At 45.1% G+C, this 10,748-nt stretch overlaps 1 protein-coding gene across 1 annotated transcript in view; it reads right to left on the bottom strand.

The window, feature by feature from the left end:
* The window catches only part of CHN1 (chimerin 1), a 139,936-nt gene extending 129,753 nt beyond the window's left edge, over positions 1 to 10,183 (bottom strand). Inside the window, exon 1 of the mRNA XM_036422333.2 lies at positions 10,029 to 10,183. Within this exon, the coding sequence (XP_036278226.1) occupies positions 10,029 to 10,047 (19 nt within the window). The 5' untranslated portion in view covers positions 10,048 to 10,183. The remainder of the gene's footprint in view (positions 1 to 10,028) is intronic.
* Between the last annotated feature and the right edge of the window lie 565 nt (positions 10,184 to 10,748).

Raw genomic sequence — 10,748 nt, 5'->3', positions numbered from 1 at the left:
GCCAAATAATTTAGAAACATCTGCTGGTGGTTAGTAATACTATAGTTAAACCTCAAAGAATCTGCTCCCAGAAAGATTTCCAATTTATTCAAGCCTTTGTTAGCATCCAGTTGGGGACGTCATATTAGAATATGGAAGCAAGGGATGATATAATGCACATTTACTGGATTTTTTTTTTTTAAAAAGAAGACAAACAAATGAACAAAAAATAATGAGGAAAAAAAATCAAAGGAGTGCATCATATGGATTTCAGGCTTAAAATTAACGCCCAAATTTAAGAAATATAGTAGACTACTGTAAGATCAATTCATTCAAACGTTTACGAGGAGCTGGTATGCATCAGACACTGGCAGTTGTTAAATATACAAAGACATCCATAGCTTTCCCATTAGAAAACCACCAAATGGGAAGACAGGGGAATATAAACTACATTAATCATTAAAGCACCACACGACAAGCAGCAGGGCGGAAATGTGTGCAGGGCGCTACGGATGCAGAAGAGGCATAACTAACTCACCAAGGCTACTGAAGAGAGATGACTGCTCAAGCTGAGGGTTGCCAAGGCGAGTGGTGGTGAGGGAGGCACAGAGGGCTGGGAAATGACGGTGCCAAAGACACGCTGAGATGATCCCCTCTGGACACGGACAGGGGGTTCGGTGTGGCAGAGTAGCCGCTGAGGGGGCAGCGTCGGAGATGAGGCCCGTCAGGTGAGCGGGGTCCTAACCTGACAGCCTTACGTGCAAGCTAAGGAATTTGGACTTAATGGTGACAGGGACTCGCTGGAGGATTTTAAGTAGGAAAGTGAACTGTTAGACTAAACAATTTCTAAGAGGCAGGTTTAAATGTCCAATTATGGACTCTAACCTAATAAACAAGAATAACCCAAAATAACAAAGGAGGGAAAAAAGTACAATAAATGAAAGCTCAAGTTTAAATTGAGTCAAGGTTATTCATGGGCTAAGTATACAGAGTGAGTCCATTGTTGCATGTTCACTGATTCATTCATTCATCTACTCAATAAACCTGGACTGAGCACCCGCTATGTGCCAGACAGTGACCATACAGTTCTTGATATGTAAGAGCCATGAGGGCAGGGGCTAGATCTGATTAATTCTGGATTATCTCCCAAAGGAAAAGTAAGCACTGCCTGTTAGCCAGTGTATTTTTCACATTTCCAGAGTGTAATAGAAAGTATCAAGCGTCCAGCACGAGCAGAAGTGTATCTGGTCTCCACCGTATATCCCTGAACTATGTCTCCACCAGAGCATTCTCAGACAAAGTCTAAATGGGACGTGGTGTGTATTCAGCCGCACACATAAAGAGAAATACTGCAGACAACTTTTTCAAGTCAGCCCACGGACTTGTGTAATAAGGAAATGGAGAAACGCTGCTGGTATCTTGGATCTTTGTTAATATTTATAATAACAATTAGTGACAATATTAGCTACTATGTATCTTCAACCACTGCATTAGGACCTTGTATCCATGATCTCATTAATCGCTGTGTGAATGGGAGAAGAGAACAGGTTCTGTTTACACATGAGGAAAACAAGATGGGACCGTATCGGTGCCTCCTGGCAGAGAAAGGACTGATTCCACGTGCTATGGACTATCCTCCACCAGCTTCCCATCTTTCTCAGACGGAGGTAAGGGCTCAGCTGTGAAGTCCTTGCCCTGGTTATATAATCTGTGACCCCAATATTCCTCTCCCCCCCCCCCCGCCCCAGGTAGCTCTCTGCCCTCATCTCCTACCACTTTCCCTCCTTACTCCACTCCAGCCATGTTGCCCTTCTTTCTGGTTTTCAAAACTGCCCAGCACATTTCCCAACTTCCTTCAAGTGTCTCCTCAAAATTCACCTTAGCTGTGGGGTCATCACTGAATCCTCTGCCACAGAGCTGGCCCCTCCCCTGCCCCTGCTCTATCTTTCTTCACAGCACTATACATTTTTTAGTCGGCTATCTCCCTCCACATATTGATAAATCCCTTGACAACAGGAACTAACAGATCCCCAGCACACATTAGGTACCCAAAATCCATTGAACAGATGAGTAAACAAATCACAAAGTAGAAGAACACATATCCCACCTCAGAGATACTCTTCAGAAAAATTATGAAACGGTAAACACTTCCTGTTTTTACTTCCTTCTCTCACTCTCTGGTTCATCTATTCCTCCCCCAATCCCAAGTGTGCCATGTTTTTATACTGTTCTGTGCTTATATACTGTGCTTTCACACCCAATATGGTCCCTCTTAGTAGTACCCCAACCTCTAAATAATACAGAAAGTAACTGAAATAAGTACTCTGCCATTTCCTTTTATCTTACAGTGTAGCTCTCTGAGTCAAAATGCATGCCCTGCCTTACTAGTGTAAGATTTTCGGTTCATAAATTAAAATCATTCTTTCATACTATATGAAGATAAGTATGCATATTTAGCATGTTATTCCTCATGGTAATAACATGCTTTAATGTTATTATAACGCTGTACAATTCCTTCACCAGGGGAGGCCTGCAGGGGACATAGTTCGGTTGTTAGACATTTATATATCCCTCCCACGAACATTGACACCACTCGCCTGCCCGGTGTCCTACCTGGCACAAGTCACTTCAAATCCCAAAAACATCTCTGACAAACTAATTTCATTGACAACAAGTAGCTAAAAAGCAACCACAAAGTTCCATATATAGGCACACACGCTCTAGGGGCTGCAGGTATGTGCTGAGGGCAGAAATGGGAAAACCAGGAACGATTAGCAGTTTAAGGAAGGGGCCCCACTCAATTGCTGAAATGTCGTTTGTGGCCATAAAAATCCATCAAAGCAGGGACGTATTTCTTGGACCGCATCCTTCTGCTTGCTTCACACCTAGAAATATACAGGCAATGACGCCGGGGTGAGAGTCAGCGTGGAAAGGGAAAGGAGCAGCCTTCCTGCAGCCGGCAAACACAATGCAGTGGCCCTTTGCCACACCGCTCAGCAGCTGGCCACGGGCGCCTGCCTCCCCCTCCCCCTCCCACAGATCCCAACTGTCCGCATTAACTCTTTCCAAGAAGTGCTTATTTTTCTAAATTTAAAACAATTCTAAAGACGTAGAGGCATTTTTAACCTACCGATTTTTACTTTTGTTTTTTGTTCCTTGGGAAATAAAAGGAAAAAAATCTTTCTAAAACGATAAAAAGTCCTAAAGGTTCCCAGATATAAAACGCTCTTAAAAATAATACTTCCTGGTTAAAGTGAAGTAAATTTTCCTCTTAATCAATCTGCTCCCACACTGATGATTTTTTTAAAATTAATAACAGCTTATATTGAGAATTCACATATCATAAAAATTTACCCTTTTAAAGTATCCAATGCAGTGGTTTTTATCATATTCACAAAATATTCAAGCTGGATAGGTTTAAAAATAAGGAGCCAAATTAGAAATATATATCTGTACCTTATTTTCTCAGACATTATTTTTTTCAACATGATTTTCAATGTAAAAATATGGTCACACCACCCTGTTTCCCTACTTTCTTCCTATTCTGTTCTTAAGGGTAGTAGAATTATATTAATAAAAATCAAATTTATGGGAACCATTTTCTACATAGGAATAACATATGACTGGTACCTTGGCTATAATGCCAGGCTCCAGGACTTTTCTTGCACAGAAGTTCAATAACTTCATTTAGTTTTATATATTGCAGATAAGTAATAAAGTCTTTTAAAGGTACTACTGCTGGTATTTTATGTAAGACTGAGAAAACATCAGCTATCCATATCAAAGAGTATCATTACTGGAGGGACTTAGAGAAAAGCTACACACACCCAACCTCACACCAGGAACTCTTTGTTATGGCTTTTCTCAAGGTGACAGTAACTGAGGTTAAACCAATGTGATGAAAAATGTGTAACTTATACTAATGTCATTCCTTCAGAACTATTATTATCTGACCTATAAAGCATGGCCAAACAATATTTTTCTGCCTAATTCTCTTATATAGCTTCACGTTAGTATAAAACCTGTATTCTCAATGGGTGGTAACAATGCCCTCAAGGGAGCAAAGATTGACTTTTGGGAATCAAAAAAAAACACAACACACACAACAACTTACTTTTTATGCCTAAAGCAGATATACCATACAGTCCGTAAATAGATAAGACAATATATCTCGGTTATATTAGTTTCATGGAGAGAATTGAGAAAATGTCTAAAAGGCATCATGTGGACAGTGATTTTTTTAAAAAGGTTGAGAAATGCTGATGTAAAAGAAACTTTTCTTAACAAATATGTCAACTTTTTATAATTACACACAACACTATCTTCTGTTCTGTCTTCAAAGATTGGGCTGCTATAGGATGGCTACTTAGAAGAACAGATGTGACTCAAAAGACTGCATTCCTTGTACACAGATGGTGACTATCAGAGGTAGCAACTATAATTCTTTTATTTCTCTTACACAGGCCCAAATCTCCAAACATTAAAAGGAAACTTTTAAAGCTGAAGTATTAAGTAAAAGAAGGAATATGAACAAGTACGCAAATAAGAATGGTGATGTTAGGAAGTAGCTGGGCTCTCACCATTGGAGCACCCTGATGCTCAGGTAACGCCCTCTCATATTCTTTGATGAGCAACATCTGAAAAATAAAAATATCGGCAGAGGATGTACTCAAGTGGGAATTTCCTATAAAATTAGCTTTGGGTCAAGCAAGTCATACTGCAAGTGTGCAATTGACCAGTCTTAAGATAAATTTTAGCAGCAGGACAGTCATGGGTGATCAGAAAATTTCCTAACTGTATCTTAAAGAACACATCATTGCCACTGGATCCAAAGGATCTCTATAAAGATAGATTCCCACAGGCCAGTGTGTCAGGGGCTGAGAGAAGCCACATGAAATGGCATGATGCAAGATTTCCATGGCAGTAGAAGAGTCTGAGGAAAGAAGGTAAGACATTTCAGTGAAATCTCAAGAATGAGAAGTGACCTATGGCAGTGATAATGGTGACTACATGGTAATGAAAGGGAAAAGATAATGGGGAGAGAGGGGGCAACCCTACAGCCAATTCCACCCACACAGAGAAGAGTTATTGAGGGCTCAGCCAACCCAGCTGAACTGTAACTGAGTTACCAATCTCATCATTAGGTCCTGGCTGTACACAACAGCCCCATCCTATCTAATAAAGAGGGAATATGTTAATTGACCATCACTCCATCACAAAGATGGCTGCACCCACAGCTGAGGCCAAGTTCCCTTAAGGAGCCTAATGAGCGATCAGCAGGGACCTGAGGCTACGCCTTCCCCCACCCTCATGGGGCTTGACAGGGGGCCTCAGGCCATGCCCCCCACCCTGGTGTCCCCTTGGCACCAGGCCAGGGGACCTGAGGCCACACTCCCCACCAGGTGGGGCTTGACAGGGGACCTGAGGCTGTGCTACCCTGCCAGCGGGGCTTGACAGGGGTCCTCAAGGTGTGCTCCCCGTCCTGGTGCTGGGCTAAGGGACCTCAGGCTGCTCCCCCCACCCCAGCACCAGGCCAGGGGACCTGAGGCCGCACCCCCAACCAGGTGGGGTTTGACAGGCGACTTCAGGCCATGCCCCCACCCCAGCACCAGGCCAGGGGACCTGAGGCCATGCCCCCCACCCAGTGGGGCATAACAGGGGATCTCAGGGGATCCATGTCCCCCACCTAGAGGGGCTTGAGGGAGGACTTCAAGGCAGCCCCCTGCCCCAGTCTGGGCTGGGGAAACCTCAGATCACGACCCCAGTCCTGGCACCAGGCCCGGGGATTTGAGGCTACGCCCCCTGCCCAGCAAGGCTTGACAAGGGTGGGACTGGCTGGGTCTGGATCTAGCCCAGTGGGGGAGGGGAGACTGGCCGGGTCTGGGTCTCACACAATTTTGAGGTGTGTGTGGGTAGGCGGGGACTTGACTTTGGGTCCCGTGGTGAGCCCCAGATGCTGACAGGAGGAAGGTTTTCATATATATTTTACTAATTTTCTTTCATCTCTGACACTTCTATTATAGAGAAAGGGCAAATAGCAATATTAAATTATTTCTTCTTAATCCCCTTTCATGCACTGGGCCTCCAGTTTAGTTATAAATGACAGAAATTCATACCAAGAGATGACTTGGGCCAAAACCAGTTTGGCTCAGTGGATAGAGCGTCAGCCTTAGGACTGAAAGGTCCCAGGTTTGGTTCTGGTCAAGGGCACATACCTTGGTTATGAGCACATCCCCAGTGGGGGGTGTGCAGGAGGCAGCTGATTGATGTTTCTCTCTCATCAAGGTTTCTAACTCTCTATCCCTCTCCCTTTCTCTCTGTAAAAAATCAGTAAAAAAAATTTTTTTAAAGAGAGAGAGAGAGAGAGATGACTTGGGGAATGCTTTTTCACTCAACTCTGTCAACTAGAGCGCTAAGGACGGCCAATTAGGATGTTCTGTCAAGTACACCCACTAAAAAGTCCTAAATTAGATGACCTGAGACTTTCCTTCCCAAGCAATTACTAAAAGAACATGTGCTTCTCTGTCAGGGGGGGTTCTAACAAAGCTTGCGTTGAATTAGGTAGTCAGGTCCAAGTGGTACATTCTGGAAGGTAAACTCTAAGACAGGGAGGGACCTTGTCTCTTGCAAGGTGAGTGACCAGAGTCTGAACTGCACTTAGGTAATTTTTTTTATATGAGGATTTAAAAATTATCAATACTGATGTCTGAAGGATGGATTCTGAAAATTGAATTAAAATTCCTGAAAATTCCTAAACCTTTAAAAATGCATATTTTCAACTCCCACATAAGACTGTAAAAAACAGGAAAGATTAGAGTCTGGTCTATCACAGAATGGGGCAGAAATCTGCATTAAAAATACCCTTTTAAGCATAAAGGAGGTGATTAATAGTGTACAGAAGACGTTCTTCACTCTTCAGCTTAATTTGATAATTATTTTACTGGGGGTCCTACAACATTAAGATAAAAATATTGCATGTATATAAATGTAAAATTGAACTAATTTTAGAAGCTCTCGTTCCTTTGTGTTTTTAAGAAAGCTAACCTTCACTAACTTCCTATAAAAAGAACACTCTTGACAATTATAAAACCTGGATGGCAATGTAAAACAAAGCAAAAATGCTGGAGTCTATTGCTGGGAGCTATGCATTGAATTGCATCCTCCCACAACTTCATATGTTGAGGCTCTAACCCCCAATGTTTTAGTATTTGGACGGAGGTCCTTTGGGAGGTAGTTAGAATTGGATGAGGTCATGAGGGTGTGATCCTCATGATGGGATTAATGCCCTTATAAAAAGAGACCAGAGCTGAAACCAGTTTAGCTCAGTGGATAGAGTGTCAGCCTGCGGACTCAAGGGTCCCAGGTTCGATTCCAGTCAAGGGCATGTACCTTGGTTGCGGGCACATCCCTGCATGAGGCAGCTGGTCGATGTCTCTCTCTCATCAATGTTTCTAACTCTCTATTTCTCTCCCTTCTCTCTCTCCCTTCCTCTCTGTAAAAAATCAATAATATTTAGAGAGAGAGAGACCAGAAAGCTTGCTTTCTCTCCCTCACCATGTGTGGAGAATTCGCTGGTACCTTAGTCTTGGACTTCGCAGCCTCCCAAAGGATGAGGAAGAAATGTGTGCTGTGTAACCCACCCTGCTGTGGTATTTTAGTATGGCCAGCCCAGCAGGCGGGGCTAACCAACTGAACAGGATACACAACATGGGGTCCTGACTGTGGGGAGGCTCAGGCAGGAATCTACTGAGGTCTGCCTTTATGACTGAGAAGTCGCACCTGTCTGGTTTCTTGTTCCTACCTTCTCTTCACTTCCCGCTCACAGACTTTGATTATCTCATTGCTCCTCTGTTGTAAACTGGTTAATCAGAGTAAATATGAAGGGACAGGAGGTATTTAGGATTGAGACCATTAGTTAAATAGTAGTAATATCTAAAAAAAAATCCACTTCTTCTAACCCTTGAGGACTGCTCTTAATATATACAAAAGCTAATTTTGAATTGGACAAGTTGGAGGAAATCCAGTATTTAATTTTAATACAACCGTTTTCAAACTCTAGTGTGCCTAAGAATCACCGGGAGTCCCTTTAAAGTCCCCTTCCTCCGAAAGGCAGGTGCTGTTGGTCTCTTGGAAAAGGAATCAACATTTTTAACAGGCATCTCAAATGATTGATGAGTGGAATACAACCACATTTTTTAGAGCAGCTGCTGCTCTATCACTATTGGAAAAATAGCCTCTACACACAGGTGTAAGTTTGCTTTATAAAGAGAATGATCTTAAAAAATGTAACCAAGCTGGGTTTTGTAAACGAAATTATATTTTCTTACAAGATAAATTTATATTTTTAAAGACACTTGTTTCACATTAAGGGTGGGATGGCTTCTCATACATTCTTCTAAAGGTCGAATTCCAAATTCTTCTTTCTCTCCTTACTTCCACTAAGGACTTAAAAGATTTCACAACTTAGGAATCCTTTTGGGAACCTTATCACATACTCCTCAATATATCTGTTTTACTCACCCAGAATGTGAGAATCCTAAAAGTGGTTAATTTGTAAACACAACCTTTGAAAACAAATTTGAAACTACAGACTCTCTCTTTAGGAAGGACAATAAATTTAGTCAGAAGTAGTTTTAAAGAGAAATTTACTGCGATGTATTAGCACCAAGAGTGTAAGATAAATGCTTCTTCGAAAGAAAATAACTATGAGTAAAGCCTCCTATCATTTTTCGAACAAAAAAGTAACTACTTAAGGAAAATGCTTCTAAGCAATGCAGATTAGATACAATGTATTGGGAAACAGTGAGATTCTTATCATTTCTTCCAGACAAAAAAAGGATACCGTACTTTAAAGCACCTCTGGGGACTCAACACAAAGTAAGAAATGTCACTTCTAGTACTGTGGGTATTTGGACATCGTAAACAGCCCTAGACTGAAGACTGGCAACCTGTGTTCTAGGCTCCGTTTTGCCACACAAAGGCCATGTGACCTTGATCAAACCCTTCCTGGGTCTAAATGTAATTCCTAAAATAAGATGGTGACATTAAAGTAACTCTTTGAAGCCAGCAGATTAATTCACTCTTAAGCATTCACATCAAAAGGCATTTGTGGTATGTGATGTGTGATCAAATGACATTATTAAAACGTAACTGGAAACTTGACATTGTGAGTAACTTACTAAGACTGTTCTTGTCGCTATCAGTTACATGCCAATGGACTTAGTTTCTTTGAAAAACTGAATACTTTGAACATGCCAGTTTTCACATACTGTACCTACTGAGTTTTCTGAGAGCAAGGTACTTAGGTACCATAAGCTGTTTCTGTAAAAGGAAGGAATGTATATCTTTTCAGTCCCTCTTTTCAACCCTTTGTCAATTTCTGACTAAGGAAGAAAAAAAAAATACACCTTGAAGTCTTAGCCACCCAAACAATAGTGTTGCAGTAATTACATCACAGAAATAACATTTCTTTCCTGAAACACTCAACGATATTCTCCCGAGATTACTTACTTCCAGTAACCAACTTTCTTCTGTCTGCTGTCCTATGTTAGAGCAAACATTTTCAATTTTAACGAATATATTCAACACTTACTGTAGTTTTCCACGGAATATACAGTCTTAACCCCCCCACCCCCCCAAATTCAACAGGAATAACACAGCATGCATTTGGCAATTCCTGAGATAGGTTAGGATGCACAGACATCTCGTTCAAAATAAATAAACTTTCCAAGACCTTTATGTGTCGACTTGAGAAACGCAGGATTGGAAACAACCAGCCAACTGCGCTCCCAAGTTGGCATCTTGGGGGGACCCTTCGTTTACAAAACACCCCCCGGACCCCAGCGCCTCCCGCACACACTGGGCCAGGGGAGCACACGCCCATCGGCCCCGCCTGGAGAGGGAACAATGGGAGCGGCGCGAGGGAGCGAGCCCGGCGCCCCGACTGCCCCGCCCGGACCCCCGCTCCACGCCGCGCCCCGGGCGCCCCGGCCCCCGCCCCCGAGCTGCGGGGCGCGGCCCCCCTGCGGCGGGGCCCGGGCTGCACTCACCGAACAGGGTCAGGGCCATGGCAAAGGCGCTCGCCGGCTGCTCGCTGCCGCCCGCCGGTCCACGCGCTCCTCCCGGGCCGCCCGGAGGTCACCGGCCGCCGGCGGCGCTCGCACCTCGGAGGGCGGCAGGCGGCGAGGGGCGTGGCGGCGCTGGGAGGCTGCAGGCCGGGCCGCGGCGGCCGCTGCAAAAGGAAAAGTTGGGATCGCGTTATTGTCAGGCGCCCGGGCTCAGGGAGACCCGCTAGCCCGCCCCCGGGGAGCGGCGCCGGCCGCTGCCATCGGGGCGCGCGCGGGAGGTACCTGCCGGCGGGGGGCTGGGCCGCGGGGCAGGCGGGCGGGCGGGGAGGCGGCGCCGCGGCGCGGGGCGGGCGGGGAGGGAGAGGAGCAGCCGCGCTGAGCCCCCGGCGGGGCGCGCTCACTCCGCATCCCGCGGCCTGGCAGTCGCCATCTTGCGATACGAGAGTCTCCCGCTGGAGCGGCCGCGGCGCCCCCTCCCGCCTCCCCACCGGGCGGCGGGGCTGCGTGCGTCCCCATGGCAACGGGCGCGCGTGCGCGGGGGCCGGGGGCGCGCGCCCCTCCAGCCCGGGGCCGGGAGCTGCGGCCGGGGGAGTCCGGCGGGGCGGGGCGGCGCGGGGTGCGTGAGAGCTGAAAGCCCAGGTTTTTTTCATGAATGGGATTTGAGGAGAGCCACACCGAGCCGTTACTCCAAAGAGGGGGAGG

The sequence above is a fragment of the Pipistrellus kuhlii genome, unplaced genomic scaffold (assembly GCF_014108245.1).
Source record: "Pipistrellus kuhlii isolate mPipKuh1 unplaced genomic scaffold, mPipKuh1.p scaffold_m20_p_7, whole genome shotgun sequence".
In the NCBI taxonomy this organism is placed as follows: Eukaryota; Metazoa; Chordata; class Mammalia; order Chiroptera; family Vespertilionidae; genus Pipistrellus; species Pipistrellus kuhlii.
The sequence above is the reverse complement of the archived record's forward strand: the minus strand, read 5'-3'. Positions and strand labels throughout refer to the sequence as shown.